This window comes from Aricia agestis, chromosome 1 (assembly GCF_905147365.1).
Source record: "Aricia agestis chromosome 1, ilAriAges1.1, whole genome shotgun sequence".
In the NCBI taxonomy this organism is placed as follows: Eukaryota; Metazoa; Arthropoda; class Insecta; order Lepidoptera; family Lycaenidae; genus Aricia; species Aricia agestis.
In genome coordinates this window covers 21234247-21253547 of record NC_056406.1, presented here as the reverse complement: position 1 = coordinate 21253547, position 19301 = coordinate 21234247, and the positions used below count along the sequence as shown (strand labels likewise).

General features: G+C 38.7%; 2 protein-coding genes across 2 annotated transcripts; both read left to right on the top strand.

The window, feature by feature from the left end:
* The first annotated feature begins 1315 nt into the window (after positions 1-1315).
* Positions 1316-4043, top strand: LOC121740377 (protein CWC15 homolog). Its single transcript, XM_042133060.1, has 4 exons — positions 1316-1686; positions 2759-3038; positions 3237-3341; positions 3571-4043. Exons 1-4 carry the CDS (start codon positions 1556-1558, stop codon positions 3706-3708), a joined length of 654 nt encoding a protein of 217 aa, XP_041988994.1. The 5' UTR covers positions 1316-1555; the 3' UTR covers positions 3709-4043.
* A 1507-nt stretch (positions 4044-5550) lies between these two features.
* LOC121728715 (protein 60A) lies at positions 5551-18234 on the top strand. The gene is made up of 7 exons (XM_042116958.1): positions 5551-6103; positions 12185-12374; positions 13280-13434; positions 13795-13995; positions 14615-14688; positions 15487-15621; positions 17984-18234. The coding sequence occupies exons 1-7, from the start codon at positions 5731-5733 to the stop codon at positions 18107-18109; spliced, it is 1254 nt and encodes a 417-aa protein (XP_041972892.1). The 5' UTR covers positions 5551-5730; the 3' UTR covers positions 18110-18234.
* The last annotated feature ends 1067 nt before the right edge of the window (positions 18235-19301 follow it).

Below are 19301 nucleotides of genomic sequence, written 5' to 3'. Positions count from 1 at the left end.
AATTGACTGATTAAATTAAGCACTTATTTTACAAAAGGTAACGTTATAAAAGAACATATATTTACCGTTATAAATCCTATTTACCGTTATAACATTTACCGATATTAATTCCAATTTTTACCGTTATTCACAGTAATAATATACACTTTTCATGCACTTTTTCCACTTTTATTAATAACAATTATGTTTTACACGACCGGTTTCGATAAAATCATCATCAGGTGTAGTGCAGGTAATTTTAAATTTTTAAATAATTACCGTTATTTCTAGTATCGGGTAAATTTTCATACCGTTATCTATGCCCTTGAAGCAATAACGTTATGAAAAAATACCGGTATTAGAAGCCCTGGTTAGAACCAAAAGTTGGTAGATCTACCACCCACATATTAGTAAATTTTTTAGAATAAAAAATGCTAGTTTATCCATAGAGAGAGTTTTATTGATAGTGTTTATACATATTTTTATTGAATAATTTGTTCAGTTCATGTTCAGCACTCGGCTCTTCGCTCTTCGAAATGAACCTCTTCGTATGAAGCAAGCCTTCCAATCACCAATGTGTCAGTACTCAGTGCTGAGTCAGTTTCTCTGACATGTCTTTAAATACTATACAGTCAAAACCTGAAAATTGACCAAATGTCACATAACGGCATTTTTGTTATGCAAGCGCCAGACATGTGATCAAATACGCAAATTCGCCAAGTGTGGCACTGGCATTTGCCTATTTGTGCAAAGTTATTGTTGGCATTTTCCTATTTGTGCAAAGTTTGCTCAAACTTTGAAGCAAAGAGAATATAATCACTATGCTTTGAAGCCCATGTCTGGCGTTGGCTTTATACCACGGCAGTTTAACAATCCATATTCCATAATTTCATTTCTTTTTCTTCTTATAATGGCACTTCGGCTATAGCCATGGCTTGTGTCGAGTATTATATTATGGCGGGAAAACAATATTCTTTAATATATTTTTTTCTATATTATCGTCAGGTCAGAAGTCAATACAGTCAAGAAGTCAAGTCGGTCGATTCAGTAAAGTGGTAGACGCTTTACTGAAAATTTCGATGGAGTTTTGGAGGGAACACAAAAGAGCATGTTTCTGGTTATTACATCACACATAAGCACGATAACGAATATCTAATGGTTAATATCCTACCAATATTACACATTAAAAACCTAGATAACACAATTTCTCTTTTTCTTTACAAATGGCCTCCCTTGAGGAATAGCCAGTCAGTTCACATTCTCTGCAAAACCACACACAAAGACAAACGTCAAATTTTATGTTTATATGTCAATCAATGTCAATTTTCGTCGTGTTCGGTGTAAAATACGTTCTATGTTCTTTCGCATTTCGTTCGTGTATTTTTTTTTGTTCACCCGAATATTTCCAAAACATTAGCATTCTATAAAGTTTGTGTTCCAAAACTTATTACCTAAATTTCCATAAAATTGTAAAGGCGAACGTGGTGTAAACTTAAGGTGGTGGTGTCATCATAAATGTAACAATAATTCACATTTAGTAATAATTACATACGTTTATTAATAATTGCTCAATAAAATGACTACTGCAGCGAGACCCACTTTTGACCCTGCCAGAGGTGGACAGGGGAGAGGTGAAAAGGATCTTAGTGCTATTTCTCGCCAATACTCAAGCAGAGATTTGCCTGGACACACAAAATTGAAATACAGGTTGGTATATTTGGACAAAATCATTTTCTTGTAATAGGTTAGAAAGTGCAATTTAAAAAAATCACAGTGCATTCACTCTGAACAGTCCTAGCCAAACTTATTTTTTACAATTGAAATAAGTACCTTAACAATAACCGGTAAATATTCCGTATCGCGCCACCAGCGATTTTGAGGCCGTTTTTTTTTTACAGTCGCGTTATAATCTGTAAACATCAGAACTAGTATTGTTATGATGGCGCATGACTATTTTTCGAAAATTTAAGTATGATAAAATGAGAAAAGTCGGCAAACATCGTTTGTCAAATGACAGAAAAATGATCAAAAACATCAGTCTTTCTTAACTACTTAGCCACCGATACCAAAGGGGGGGGGCTCGGGAACACAGCCCCCTGCCAAAACAAAAACAAACACAATCCAGAAAGTCCACAAGTTGGTTAGGTTAGGTTGGAACGTAGACCACAACACCCAGAAATAGGAGCCCCGCGTAGCGGGGCTCCGTTGACTTTCTTTTGCCAGAAATAGTCATGCGCCATCATAACAATACTAGTTCTGATGTTTACAGATTATAACGCGACTGTAAAAAAAAAAACGGCCTCAAAATCGCTGGTGGCGCGATACGGAATATTTCCCCAATAACCGATCACAGCTAAGGTTGCCAGGTCTCTAAACTGAAAAGCCGGACAAAGCAGCCAGCTTGGCCAGACATTTGTACAAAAAAGTCCTGCTATCAAATACTTAGAATCTGAACTCTTAGTGTAGGAATACATTCGTAATTTTCTGTTCTAAATAAACAATTTAACATACAATTTCACATATTTTTATTAGGTGTAAAACCTTCTAAAATTAGTAGATTTTCATATAAAATTATTGATTCAAAGCTCTACAAAAGCTGGACTCCTCTTAATTTTGGCCAGACACGCAATCAAAAAGCCTGACTGTGTCCGGCTTTATCCGGACGCCTGGCAACCCTAATCACAGCTAACATTGAACTGACATAATTGGACCAAATGAGGTAGGTCCGTCTACTGCCTAGGAATCAATTTCCTTGACGGTACATTATAATTTTTTACAGAGAACCAGGCCAAGGCACAACAGACGAATTGCGACAGAGAGACTTTCGTAAGGAACTCGATGAAAGAGAGAAGGATGTTAAAGCACCAGGTGCGAGGAGACAAAACGAGCCACCTGTAAAAAGATTCAAAATTGACCAAGTACCAGCCGCTAGCTTAGATGCTGACGATCCACTTGAAGGTGATTCCTCAGATTCTGATGATTCTGACGACGATACTGCTGCATTGTTGGCAGAGTTAAACAAAATTAAAAAAGAAAGAGCAATAGAACAGGCCAAAAAGGTTAGTTTTAAAAAACTTAATAAATTTTTGATGAACCATGCTTACTTTTCTGTAGCATACATATTAATATTATACCTCTAATTTTAGATCATCATCAATCATTAATATTAATAGTGTCAAAATATGAGTACCAATCTTATAATTAAATTTATTCTGCTGCTGTATGTAATAATTTTAATCCTTAAAAATAATTTTTAGGACGCTGAGAAGAAACAAGAAGAAGAAAGGATAAGGATGGAGAACATACTCTCAGGCAATCCTCTTCTCAATTACTCAGCTGCGGGTCAGAAGAATGATTTAAAGGTAATTTACTGCAATTAGTACCTCGAACGTGGGAATCACAGATACATTGATTGTCAATTGTTATGCGACATCTGGGTGCCACTTGGGGATTGATGGGTTAAACAATACTTTTACTTATTCCATAAGTTTTTTTATTTCTTAATACTATATCGTAACAGATTTATGTTTTTAGGTTTTTTAATCTGTTGTTGTTAACATTTTATGCATATATGTATGTTATATTTCACAGGTTAAAAGGCGCTGGGATGATGATGTGGTCTTCAAAAATTGTGCTCGCTCAGAACCAGAAAAGAAGGCCAATACATTTATCAATGATTCATTGAGGTCTGGATTCCACAAAAAATTTATGGAGAAGTATGTAAAGTAATTGTCTTAAATTAGAATACAGAATACAAGTTATACTAGATAGTACTTGCATCCTAGAAACACTATGTACCTAGATTTAATTTTTAATTAAGTATTATTTTTATTAATAAGTTAAATTCCTCGATTGTGGGAAAAACAGACAGAATAGCTTTTCTATTGTTATCGCGGCCATACGCGGCCGCTTGGGAAGCATTAACCTTCGAGCGGGCGCGCGCTAATTTGTAACGGCAGTGGTCGCGCGTAACCTAAAAGACGTCGTAGGTGAATTTGGGAAACAAAACACTATTCATTTAACATTATTTATTATTTCGTAAATTTAATTACTTATTACTCTTTTTAAAAGTAATTAGTTACCCAGAAAATTAAATGTATTTTTAGTAAAAACTTAATTATTAAATCCGGTACCTTCTTTTGTGTGAACAAGAGCAGAAAAAGTGATCGGAATTTTATTATCCTAGTTCCAATTTTTTCTTCATCTAGCAATAACACTCGATGTTATCGGTCGGTAAAAAGTGTTTTGTTTCTCCAATTGACCTAAGATGTCTTTTAGGTTACGCGCGACCACTGCTGTTACATAAGAGCGCGCGCTCGCTTGAAGGTTAAATACAAATAAAATATTAATAAAAAAATCATACTCGCTAATGTTCATTTTTCGAGGTTTTTTAACAGAGGTTTTTATTTATTCAAGTGTTTTGTTTATTAGTGCTGTGGATTATTAAAAATTTCAGTCATGTAAGTAAAAAGATAAGTTTCAGTCAAAAACTGTCAGTAACGGGGTACTAGTAAGTAATAGTTATGAACTGAAGTAAGTTTTTTAGTAAATACTTATTAAGTAGTTTTTATTTTAACAAAGGTAATATTTTTAGTTCTTAGTTACTTTTAAAATTTAAGACATACACATCTATGTAAGAATTTTTGGTACCATTAAGCCATTAATTTCACAAATTGTTCAGGTGTAAGATTAAACACTGCTGTATAATTTAATAATATTGTGAGTTTGTAATGTTTTCTATAATAAATAAAAATAGCAAGTTAAGTAAATTATTAGTTTTTATATTTATTGACCCCCAATTACTATTGAATAATTCATATTATTATTATTATATTACTAGCTGTCCCGGTGAACTTCGTGTCACTTTAAAACCTTCCCTGGACTTCTACGAATATTTTAAGACTAAAATCAGCCCAATCCGTTCAGCCGTTTTCGAGTTTTAGCGCGACTAACACATTTGAAAATCCATTTTTATATTATATATAAGATATAAGATTATATTATCAAACTGAAAGTTTAAACTGTCTAACATCAATATTATTTTTGTTGTACAGTTAAAAAATACTTGATGCTTTTTGTACATGCCACCAAACTTGCTAATGAAACATGAAATTATTTTATCATTAACGATTTACAATAAATAATAATTTGTTTATTCAATTCAAACATAATATTGCAGTATTGACCGAAGTCTGAGAGCTAAATATTATTTACTTAGCAAGTGGTGACTTGTTGAGAATTTTAACGATTCCTTTATCACTCGGTGCGGTCGCGCATGTTGTGAATTGTGATACAAGTTACAGTCTGTAGGTGAGTAAGTAATTAATTAAAGCTACATCCGCCAGCTGCAGACCGCTAGCGTGACGCCGGACGCGGCTACGACTGGGGCTAAATTGCACAAATATAATTTAGGCATTCTGAATAGTTTTCAAATACTATATATTATATAAAAAGCTGAATTATGAGCTGGGTACTAGGTACGACGCAGCGCCGTGTGTGTGTGTCGGGACGCGGCCGGTGAGCGTGTCAATGTTTACAATTTACATCGAGACGAAGGAGAGGGGAAGCGACGCGGGAGACGCGACGCGACGGGCGCGGCGCGGGCGGCCCACCTTGAGTGGGCAGGTTCAGTGGCTGAGGCTGGGGCGACTCACGTTTCCGTGACCGACGCATTCTCGCCAGTCGCCAGTCGCCAGTCGAGCGGGCGCTTCGACGGCGTACACAGCGACGAGAGGGCACTGGGCAGCTAACATGGCTGACCCGAGGACGACGTGCGTGTGTGTGTGCATTATATCGTTCGTGGTGGCCGGCGTGGGCGCGATGTCCGGCCTCTACGTGGACAACGGCGTCGATCAGACTGTGATACATCACTTTATGACCCGCCACGAGCGTCAAGTGGTCGAGCACGAGATACTAGAGCTCCTGGGACTCGGCGAGAGGCCGCGGCGCGCGCGAACTCCGCCGCTCGACCGGTCAGCGCCGAGTTTCCTGTTGGATGTTTACAAGCAGCTGGCCGAGGAGCACGAGCAGACTCGCCCGACTCGCAGCTCGGAGACGGCCCTCAGCGGGGAGGAGCAGCAGGCGATCGACCAGAGCGATCTTATTATGACGTTCCAGAGCAAAAGTATGTACTTACCTAAACCACCAAAATAAAATAACGTGAAATCACAAATCAGTTACGTACTAAGTAGGTACTTACTTATATAGTTATGTGAACTTATGTGCCTACTACATAAAGTCGCAATTTCTGTTTCTTGCCTACTTGTGAGCTTTAATGAAACAGTTGTTAGTTTGTGATTATTGGAATGTAATGTTTTGTTTGTATAGACTATAGACTGAAATATCCTTTCTACTTTATATATTTCTCAGAACTTATTTGCGGTCTAAAGTTATCAGTAGCAAGCGTTCACTCGCTATTAAATGCACTTTGGTATCAACATATAAATAGTTCATTGTTCACATACTTATGTACCTAAATAGTAAACGTATCAATTTATAATGAACCTAACGATTTTCCTTATCCAAACCACAATATTATTTTCCACAAATTTCTGCAGTGTACTTGGTACCTAATAAGTTAGATAGGTCAGTGGCGGATTTACCAATAGGCTAAGTAGGCTGGAGCCTAGGGCGGCAGATTTAGAGGGGCGGAAATTTAGCCCCATTTTTTTATCTTACAAAAACAAAAAATCCCACCAAAAACATTTCTTATAAAATATTGCCGAGACGACCACATTAAAGGTTTACGGTTTACCCTGTGAAAAAGATATTATATGAGATCTCATGTAGAGCCAAGCTTCTGAATCTACACGACCTAACTCTACTGACCCTAACATAGGCTGGTTTTATAGTTAAGCGTTTCGGCAGCGCCGTTGGAGCGCCGCGCGTTCGAAGATGTATGGGGGTAGTAGTTGCGTTTCTAAGTCGCGCGCTTGAGCAGCGCCGTTCGCCCGTATGTTCGTTACATCTTAGAACGCGCGCGCTCCAACGGCGCTGCCGAAACGCTTAACAATAAAACCAGCCTTAAACAAATTCTACATACCAGTAAATATGTAAGGCTTCGCCGTTTCACTACCGCACAGGGTGGAACCTTGTGTGGTCGTCTCCGCAAAAAATTTCAAAAAATGTTTTTGGTGGGATATGATTGTGAACCAAACTAACGTACTAAATTTCAAAGGTCAGTTATAGGGGCGGCAAAAATTGAATAGCCTACAGGCGGCAAATTTGTAAATCCGCCACTCAGATAGGTACTAAGTATATTATTATTTTGTTAGTATGTATTTTACTTTCACCAGTGAGGAGTGAGGACGTAGATATTGTGCGTGGAATTCAGTTAGGTATTTAAATAGCAATTATTATACCTCAGGGGCCAGGGCATGCATAGGCAACTATACTACCTAAGTTACGTAGTAACTATTTAGTAATCTGTGACCTAAGTAAGTACACCCTTAGGTCCTTTTTAGATGGGTGTATCCTTTTAATAAATTTAAAAATAACAATGTAGATGTCGCAGGCGACTGGTTAAAATAGCCATTCAATCAAACAGCTAGCCCTTTGACTGAACAACGCCATTTTATCACACGGCTATACGTCGTTTAGCCTACTTGTTGACTGCAACGTTCAACACTACAGCTAGATGACGCTTAGCCAACTGGTTAAATGGTAAATTAACTACAGTGACCATTAGTTTAGTGATATTAATACACAAGCATAATGATAAGAAGCAGATTAATTGTACTCTAACTCATTTTGAACACAATTGCAATAAATACATTGGTGATGCATTTCATAATTCTGTACTTTCTCCTCGGATATTAGTTTAAATTTTGATTCCCTCGTAAAATTTCTGTCGCTTTAATAATACTTGTAACGTATATCTTACAACCACAAAACACCGGTTGGTTGACGCCATATTGTAAACAAAATGCACCTAGCGCCGCGGTGGTGAGTGCTGAACTATCTCAATCAAACGGCGGCTTTTGAATCAGCTGTAGTGTTGAACGTTTTGAGCGACTTAAATATTCAATTAAAAAGAGGTGTGATTGAATGGCGTTGTTCAGTCAAAAGGCTAGCTGTTTGATTGGACGGCTATTTAAATCAGTTGGCTGCGACATAGATACAATTTAGGGCTGGAACACCGTACATTTGTCGCAATCAACTGGTTTAAATAGCCGTTCACCGTTCGTTTACCTACAGCATGACTGGTACTCGATTCTCATTATAAATATGTAATAAAATTAGGTACTTAATTTTTGACCTCCCTTTAAATAAATGAATCATGGACATATTAGGTAAATTACTATGCGGCCGGCGCGGCGGTATGCGCCCCGTACCGCGCGCTATCCCTCCCGCGCGCGGTGTACATGCGTTGGGTAATAAATAATAATTATTTAAGCTACATTTACTCAGTGATCAATTGATATTATTTTTTTCATTTAACCCATCAAGCCCCATAATCTCACCGGTGAGCGAGACACAATAGAATAACAATAGATTTCCACGATCGAAGGATAGCCAAATATCACGTCCTCGAGTATTGAACATGTCTCACCAGTCATGTTGTATACTAAGCTAGGTGCTTTGAGCAGCAGCAGGTACGTATAGAAATTAGAATTATTTTGTCGAAAAATATCAGCTAAATTACCTGCCTAATTTAAAATTAACATAAAAGTTTTTTTTTATGATCTAAGTTAAACTAAGATTGTCTCTTAGGAATGTTGGATTTGCATATTATAATATTATTATGTACTTATTGCATAGTGGGTAAGTATTAACGATTTGCATCCAAATGCCTCATAACATAATAATATACCTAAGTAGGTAGGTAATCTTCTTTCGTCTCCTGGGAATAAAATAAAAAAATGGACGAAGGCTTCCCAAGAAGTCAACAGGTAAAAAATGAGTCACAGACGGTCCCTTAATTACTTACTCATAAATTATATTGTTCTTCAAATCACAAAATGAGGCGCCAACCGTACTCTACCCCACCCATTGCGATTAGGTGAAAAAATGTTTTTGTTAAGTAAATTCGTTAAAATAATGGTGCCTAAATATTTCTTTTTATAAATTTTTGTTAGGACCGACCTTAGCGATAGTTATAGGTACCTATAATAGTTATTATTAGTAATCAGTCATCACAAAGATTTTTTATTTAGTTGTGGACAATAAAGTACTATAAAGTAAAAAGAAAAGAAAAGAAAGAAAACTAAACTCTGCACTCCTTTGAAAATATTTCTGGCGGCGCTCATGGCCACTGTGCTAGCTCAGTGGCGGTAGTAGCTGGGTATCTTAGCTACACTTTTTAGGGTTCCGTAAACAAAGACTCGCAATTGTTTTTGTGATTTGTATGGGTAAGTGCCCCCAGTGTAATTGTATGGGTAATTTTTGAGTTTCCTCATACAAAAGTGAAAAAAATGTTATATAATGTTTATACACACCCTAAAGTATGTATTATTAGGTACTTAGTTTTGCGACACGTCACACGGTTACGATTTAAAATTATAATGAAGATTTTCTTGTTTTGTACAAGACGCACCAGGCACCTGCGCGTCTACGACTAAGAATTATGATTTTGTAATAAATATTTATTTTTAAAACTTCTTAACATACGTTTAATCTGTCTTTATAGCCAATAGCCACACTCCATCTATTTTCGAGATGAAGGGTAGTTACTTAATTGGGATTCATATTATTATTATCTAGGTACTTATCAACTTATACAGGGTCTTTATTATTCTATTTACTATATTCGTCCTAAAGTATTATAACTTATTTTTGTTACACACTGTATAACAAAAATAAAGAATTTTACCTACCATATTATATACTAAAGCACATAATACATAATACCTATGTATGTATTTAGTTTGTTACTAATATATATTATATTAGTAACAAACTAAAGCGCGTTCTTGTTCTCCCTTAAATATTAATTTTATTTTGTTTTAGGATTTGCTGTTATGACACCAAACGAAATTCTAAGTTTGTGAAAATTTTAACTGTCTATGTAGCGCGGTTCTTGGTTACAGCTTGGATGCAGACAGACAGACGGACCGACAGCGAAGTCTTAGTAATAAGGCCAGTGCCGAATTTATTTTAAAAGTGGCCCACACTCATAAAAATGAGTGTGGGCCACTTTGTTTCCGCCGCCCAATTTACGAAATCTGTCGCCCCCCTATGGACTGAATAAATCCGGGGCTGAATAAGGGCCCATTTTTACCCTATGGATACAGGGTACGGGACCCTAAGAAGGGACAAGTAGCGTTAAGGCCTGTTCAATCTCTTTCCGACTTGAATTTAAAAATCTGTTTTAAATGCAGAAGAAACCTATACAAAGGTGGTACGAAACGGCTACAGCGGGGCTAAAATGGTCACATTTAGCAATTCATCTCAATCAATTCAGCAAATGAATTGTCAAACTGACAAATGTCAAATCAGTACAAAAATACAGAAATGAATTGCAAGCAGTGTTGCATTTCGCGATTTCGGGTTCGGGGATCGGGTTAGGGGATTGGGCCTCCGGTAAACTCACTCACTCGGCGAAACACAGCGCAAGCGCTGTTTCACGCCGGTTTTCTGTGAGAACGTGGTATTTATTCGGTCGAGCCGGCCCATTCGTGCCGAAGCATGGCTCTCCCACTATACACTAAAGGCTCGAAGGCTCAATCACATTAAACAGTAGCCAGCGTCGAGGTCCTGTTTGGCGAATGTTCAGTGAATGTTATGAAAGTAAAAATATAATTAAATATTTTGTGAATATTTCAAGTGCCTACCGGCTGCCATTATTGATATTTAAAAAAGGCTCCGATCACTAGAAAAAGGCTAAAAAAGTCACGTTTATTGTATGGGAGCTCCCCGTAAATATTTATTTGTGAAGTGAAGAAACTTTTTGAAATGAATAGAAGGTGAGTTTATAAAGTCTGTCTGTCTGTCTGTGACCTCTTCACGCCCAAACTGACTGTACCGATTGTTTTCAAATTTGGTATGGAGATTTTTTGTATGAAATAAGAGGGCAAACGAGCAAACCGGTTCACCTGATGGAAAGCAACTTACGTCGCCCATGGACACTCGCTGCATCAGAAGAGCTGCAGGTGCGTTGCCGGCCTTTTAAGAGGGAATAGGGGAGGGTAGGGAAGGAAATAGGAGAGGATAGTGAAGGGAAAAGGGTAGGGGATCCTCCGGTAAACTCACTCACTCGGCGAAACACAACGCAAGCGCTGTTTCACGCCGGTTTTCTGTGAACCCGTGGTATTTCTCCGGTTCGGTTCGTGCCAGCCCATTCGTGCCGAAGCATGGCTCTCCCACGTCAAAAGAAGATATAGTTTGAGTCCCAGGAATAGACATAGAATTTTTTAATCCCTGTCTGTCCGTCTGTTCGTCTGTTCGTATGTTCGTTTGTCCGTATGTCCGTATGTCCCTATGTCCCTCTGTCCGTCTGGCCGTCTTTACGTCTGACCGTCCATCCATCTGTCCGTCTGTCCGTCTTTACGTCTGACCGTCCATCCATCTGTCCGTCTGTCCGCCTGCCCTTCTGTCCGTCCGTCTGTCCGTCTCTCCGTCTTTACGTCTGACCGTCTGTCCATCCGTCCGTCCGTCCGTCTGTCCGTCTGTCCGTCCGTCCGTCCGTCCGTCCGTCCGTCCGTCCGTCCGTCCGTCCGTCCGTCCGTCCGTCCGTCCGTCCGTTCGTCCGTTCGTCCGTCCATCCGTCCATCCGTCCGACTGTCTATCCGTCTGTCTGTCCTTATGTATTTCTTTGCTTTTTTGAATATCTATAACAATTGATGTCATTTGCACACACTATCTAGTTTAAGATCTCACAGCAATGTGAGATCTTAAACTAGATTTTGGTGGGATTATTATTATTTTAATTGCGCTTACTGAAACGAACCAATTTCGCAACAAAATATGCTGAGCCGGCACCAATTTGGTATTTAAAATTGTTACATTTGTTTGTACCATCGAATTCTCATCAACTTCTTTAATAGTAGGTACTTTATGTTTTACTAATAAAGTTTCGTTCTTTCTAAGGGTCAATTCAGACCACAACACGACGCGTAGATGCATTTCTAAATTTGTATGGATTTGAGAGATTTCAACTGCGTGAGACGTCTTGCTAATCTGTCAGTTCAGTACAAATTTAGAATTAATGTATCTACGCGTCACGTTGCGTCTGAATTGACCCTAACGGCAACATGGTGTTTTCCAGAGCACCACCTGGGCGCGCTGCGGCAGGGCCACGGGCGGCACGTGTGGTTCGACGTGGCTACCGCCCCCGGCGACGCCTCCTCCTTGCTCACCGCCGAGCTGCGGATACACCAGGCCTTCGTCAAGCGGGACGACCCCACCGCGCTCTACACCGTCGTCGCCAACAGGGTCATCAACGTCGACAACCTGGGGTAAATACAAAAGCTCTGCTTTCCTCCAAGACCGGTGATCTTATAATGACACGTATGACGTATGAATATAGGTGTTAAGCTCTGGTTTCCTCCAAAAGCGGCGCCGTCATGCAGCGGCCGCAATACAGCGGTGAATGACGTCATTAGAACGTTGTCCATATAAGCAATATGGTGAGGTTTCCTAGACAACGGTAATTGACACCGTTCTCTAGGAAACCGCGCCATACCGCCCACATTGACAACGTTCTATTGACGTCATGCACCACTGCATCACGGCCGCCACACGAAGGCACTGCTCTTGGAGGAAACCTGAGGGGTTAGTGCGAGTTTTATTCGATCATACGTATCGAGTACGTTAACGCGAATTTATATGGAATCAAAGCAGCGCCATCTACTGGCTAACGTGAATACTGCTTTGATCCCATATAAATTCGCGTAAACGTGCTCGATGCGTATGATCGAATAAAACTCGCACTAACCCCTCAGAGCTTTAGGATCAATTCAGACCGAAACGCGACGCGTAGATGCATTTCTAAATTTGTATGGATTCGTCAGATTTGCAAGACCTCTCACGCAATTGAAATCTGTCAATTCAGTACAAATTTAGAAATGCACCTGGGTACGCGCCGCGTTGCGGTCTGAATTGACCCTAAATTGCCATGTTTATATAACATACATGTCGAAATTTGTCTTAAAGATATTCAACAATAAATGAATAGCTACATTTACTATTTACAACTTCATCTATTATAACTATCCTACAGTCTATAATGTACATGCTCCATAATAAAATTCCCTAGAACCTATGGAGTGCGGACTGTAGAGTATGGGTAATGTCGACAACTTAGAGATTATCGGACCACTAATACGGCTTCTAAACAATGCGTTTCCTGTACGTGTTTCAGGGGTCTGGAAATGGAGCGCGTGGCGGCGGTGAACACGAGCGCGAGCGCGGAGGGCTGGCTGGAGTTCAACGTGACGGCCGCGCTGGGCGCCTGGCTCTCCGCCCCCGCTGACAACCGCGGACTCTTCGTCACCATACACCCTTACACACAACCTGGTGCGTGCGATGTACCGCAACATCTTTAATGAATCGAGGGCTTGACTCAAACTCTTCGGCTTAAACTACGAAAACGACTTAAACGCGGTTTATTAGAAAAAAAATAATAGAGAGATAAACAGTAAACAGCCTATGTATGAATGCAAGGTATCAGTTAACTCCATATCAAATAATATTAAAATCGCTCCAGCCGTTTAGACGAAAAAAAGTAACAAGCAATCACACTTGCAAACCTATAATACCTACAGTCTACACCCTCATAATATTAGGGCCCGCATTCTGCATACAATTTTTTTCCGCGCCTAAACCAGAGCATGGCATCTATAAATATTAAATACATAAATCATTTTACAATTACAGAGCGCCATGCTAAACCAGAGGAAATAGGAATTGAAGAAACACACGGCCCCAATATGGAGGGGAAACAGCCGTTTATGGTGGCGTTTTTCAAAAACGGGCCGAAGTTGGGCGGCGCGGACGCCGGCGCGCGCCGCAAGCGCGAGGCCCGCCGGTGGAGGTCACACGGATACTCCGAGAACTACTTGCGGAATCCACTAACAGGTACTTAAGAGGAGTCCACACCGCCCTCTTTTCCATACAAACGTTGTCCCCTGTTTCCTCCCTGGATAATGCTAGTAGAGTTATAATTTTTTTCCTGAATATCTACGGCCACTAATACAATGTCCCTATGTTTTCTTTTTTTTCAAACATCCAGAAAACAGATTTGGCTAGATTTTACAAAAAAATAAATAAAACATAGGAACACAGCTCAAGCCTTTCTTTAATCTTTAATGAAAAAAGTACATAAATCGGTTAAGTTTTGGAGAAGGAATCAGGGGACAACGAATCGTTGATTTTCTGCAGTTGTCTCTACCGCGTTCTGCGGTATAGGCTTGAGGTAAAGGAGACAGCTATAGATATTACACGCACTTTTTTTTCATTTCTCTAGCCCCTGGTGTATCCTCTTAAGACTAGACATGGCATGAAGAGGCATATCCAGTGCACAATTTTTCACAGAAAAATCAAATGCTTGGAGCCTTTGATTTGTGTACCCAATCTTCATTTTAAAGTCGGTACGAGCTAACTAAGCGTAGGCTCTACGCCAAGGATCTCAGTTTTCGGACTTTTTTATAAGCTCCTCCTTTTTAGAAGTCGTCTAAAAGTTGTAATTTTGTTTCAGATGTGGCGCATTGGACCACCAGAAGTTGTGAGATTCAAACACTTTATGTCAGTTTTAAGGATTTAGAATGGCAGGTGCGTGGAAACTGTAATAATTTATAATTTTAAAGCTTTTATTAACAGTAGAAAGTAATCTAAGTCCCATTCCACACTGAAACTTTTATGAAAATGCAAAATCAATCATCTTAAGTACAACTTATCTTACTCACCTTTGTACCATCGAAGAAATTGATTCATAGATGACGGACCTACGTCATTTGGTCAGGTTATGTCAATTCAATATTAGGCGTGAAGTTTCGGTTGGGTTTGACATAACGCGACTAAATTAGGTTGGTCCGCCATCAACTTCTCTGATAGTACATAATATACTCTATATATGTAAGCAAGTATAAACTAATACAAACGTTATTCGATGAATAATAATTAGTATACACACACCCCCTTACTAATAAACGTTGTATAAGCTTTGAATAGTTATGCAGTGTTTTGTTCCTGTCACACAAGTGACATTTTAATTGGATTGAAGAAGACAAAACACTGTATAACTATTCAAAGCTTATACAGCGTTTATTAGTAAGGGGGTCAATGTTTTAGCCTTCAATATGTCCTTCGCCTTTTCCAACTTATTATAAACGAGGATGTGTAAATATTTAGATGATTTTTCGTATAAACTTATTTAAAGCAATTCAAAAATTAAGGTTTCTCCAGGGCCAGACTTATATTTTTTATGAGTATAGGCCACTTGTTCGGTGTACCGCCCCTATGTACGAACTCTATCGCCATCCTAGAAGGCTGCCGCCCCTAGGACGCCGCCATTCACAACGTTAAAATAAAATCCAGGGCTGGGTTTCTGAATGATTGAAATTGTGACAGGATTGGATCATAGCTCCGGACGGGTACGGCGCGTTCTACTGCAGCGGCGAGTGCAACTTCCCCCTCAACGCGCACAAGAACGCCACCAACCACGCCATCGTACAAACTCTCGTTCACCTCTTGAATCCGACGCAGGTGGGCTCGACTTTCAATTTTCCAGTTGTGTGTGCGTTACCCCAGCCAGATGATGTCGACTTCTTAATTTGTCCTAATTTTTGTAATCGGTGCACATATTATATAGAAGCCTGCGGGGCTAAAATGGTCTCATTTAGCAATTCCTCTCAATCAATTCAGCAAATGTCAAAACTGTCAAACTGACAAATGTCAAATCAGTACAAAAATACAGAAATGAATTGCAAGCAGAGTTGCATTTTGGGATTTTAGAAAAATGAATTATATTATGATTCATATCATGATTCTTCAAAGCGACTATTTTAGCCCCCGGCCCCGCTGTGCTGTAATTGGGAGTAGAAAAAAGTTGAAGAAATTGACAACATCTGGCTGGGGTGGACACACTTTTGTATTTCGTAGCTGCTACGTATTTTTGCGTTGAAGCTCCGTAGCTTATGCAGCTTGATAGTTTTGCCGTTTGCGTAGCGGCTACGTTCGTTACGTAGCTCCGTAGTTTACGTAGCAACGTCGTTCGTAGCTTAGGAACTAGATAATATGAAGCTGTAAAGCATTATTTTTTTCGCAGAGTTATTAATGCAGTCTTGTTCTAAACTCTAAAAACATGACTGCATTCATGACTCAATACGTAATTTTTTTGTGGAATAGTACACAAATGCTTAAGGACGCTATCACATTTTTTCACAAATATCAGCGATTTTCAAGTACCATTTTAAAGAATTAGGAGTCACACTGCGAGGATATTTTGGTTTCAAATGAAAGATAATATATTCATCTCCACGTCTACATCATAAAATTTTTATAGCCGCATACAAAATTTTCACATAAATACGTTTTAACCATCACAATAATCGCAAAAGATTAAAAAAAAAATGGTTTGATTAGGTACCATTATAGCTAAATACACTGAACCATTATAAGTCTATGCACTGAACTAAGGAAAATAAATATACAAAAAAATTGTTGCTTATTTGTCCCCTATACGAATAGCTAAATATTTTATATAAAAGTAAATAACATTTCCATTTATAAGAAAAATAAGAAACGCTCTCAAATTTCTTCATACATTTTCGCCCTATCAAGAACGCGGCGAGCGTCGTAACCGCCACTGTACAAGGCGCGCTGATATTGAATGTTATTTTAATGTCGTTAACGTCGATATTCGTACTGACCTACTAATTTTTGTAATCATTTTTGTGATAGCGTCCTTAAAACAGCGTCCACATGAAGTTGGTAGCTGTTAACTGTTTGGTAGTTTATGTAGCAGGTTCAGAATTAATATAGGAGCTTCGTAATTTACGCAGTCTATATTATAAAGTTTACGTAGCTTGATAATAATTTACGTTGCTACTACGCAGTTTACGTATATAAATTTTATACTGACGAGTTACGAGTTACGATGCAGATACGTTCCAAAAAGCATTTTACATTTACTCGTATGTTGAACAACATTTTGTTACTAATAATGCGTGAATTCTACTACGAATAACAATCTGTGATATTGTCCGAAAAATGATTCATTATATTTTATTTTATATTATACTAGCTGTCCCGGCAAACGTTATTTTGCCATATTATAAAGTATTTCGCCCATTTTATTTCATTGAAGTGACTAAATAAGTATAGGCACCATGGCAACGTCCATCGCTGTCCCGTCGCACAAACAATGGTCGCCGTCAGTCTCGAGTTGTAATAATTTACTATTATTTATTCAACAAATGCACTTATCAATATAAAAAGTACCTAGTAGCCGATTTTCAGACTATGCCAATTATATATAGACCAATATCCATATAAAATTTGTTAAAAATCATTAAAGCCGTTTCGGAGGAGTTCAGTAACTAACATTGTGACACGAGAATTTTATATATAAGATTATTTACATTTTTTTAGTTATAGAAGGTGTAACAAAGACAAAGACTTATTTCTGAAAGTGGCAGCTCTGAAAAGGCAATTTTTTTTTGTGATTTGTATGGCCCTCAGCTTCATGATTTTTCAAGATTGACAAAAGTGAAAAAAAGTAACTCTTTCGGCGCTGCTACTTTCACAGTGAACTCTATACAGGGGACTCATACATAGTACATACCCTAAAGCAGGAATTCCCAAACTTATTTGTCTACTGCACACTTTAAGAATAAATTAATCAAATTATGTTTTAGCACATCCATTGTTTCAATTTAAAATGCATCCAGATGAAATGAATCACTTCCCAAGCCTCTACACAACGCCCCTATTTTTTTCTAGGTCCCACACCGCCACCCCTTAGACCTCCAGCGCCCACAAAGGGGCGTTATCGCTCACTTTGGGAAATACTGCCCTAAAGTATTATCATTTCAATTAGTTTTGATATAAATTAATGATGTCGCAGGTCCCGAAGCCGTCGTGCGCGCCCATCAAGCTGTCGCCGATATCTGTGCTGTACTATACCGACGACTCCAACGTCATACTCCGCAAATACAAGAACATGGTGGTGAAGAGCTGCGGGTGCCATTAATCCATCATAAATAGAAACTACCCAATGGGTGTTGAAAATTCTATATGCTACCAGGTGCCGCTATAGGGTCTACAGTCTATCGTGTCAAACTGCTGTCATATGTCACGATATAGCTGTCATGTGTCACGATATAGATCATGTGTCACGATAATATGCTTATTTGAGTTTTGACACGATTCACGATATACCCTAAGGCTACATAGCGGCACCTTGTGGCAAATAGAAAATCCAATTATTGGTGCCTTACATTTTTGTTTGAATATGCCAGGCATGCCAATAATACTTAGACTTTCTGCAGAAATCTGAATTGGGCGTTTTATTGCAAATGGCAATTTATTCAGTAGCGCTAGCAGCACTGTATTAATTTCAACAAAATATTATCATTCAGTAGAAGCTCTATGTAAATGTTTTTAATCCAGTCCAGCATCAAGTACATGCGTTTCTGTATCGATGTTCAACACCAAATGCCGCCAGGACTCTGTTTTGACAGGAACGCATCGTGAGTTTCTACGACGCGACGTCGTGCCGTGTATCGTGGCACGTTACGAGTCGCGACGTAGTTTTTACGATGCTCGTCGTAGATTACCACGACGCGACGTCGCATAGTGTTTATGTGTCCCGGCCTTCAAAACTACTGTGGCGCATCGTGAGCTTCTCCGACGCGACGTCGCATCGTGAAACGACGCTGCATCGTGAAACGACGCCGCATCGTGGTACGACACGCCGTCGTATCGTGTTTATGTGTCCCGGCCCTAGGCATTCGTTTTGTTCAAGATTTTAATTGAGTTTAATTAAATAAGAGTTTAATTAAATTAAGAATTCCTTAAAGAACGAAGGGGTCAAAACTTGCCGCCATTAGAGAAAAAGGTGGCTACACAATTATTTGAAATTTCAAAATTAAGACACTGCTTCAAAATTAAGATATATTCGTAATTTTATTATTCGGTGTAAGGGTTTTTACGTAGCTATTGCTTAGATGTGTACCTATTTAGTTGTAAAGAATTGCTAGTCTTAAAAAATATTGTAGATTCTTAAATAAATAGGATTTATGACGTGTTATTATAGTAAAAATGTCAACAAACAAATATTTTGTAAAAAAAATCAACTTCATTTTTTGACAAACATTTAACAACAATATTACTTACATTTTAGTTGGTAGTACTTAGTAACCAAGAAATTCATACAAATTATT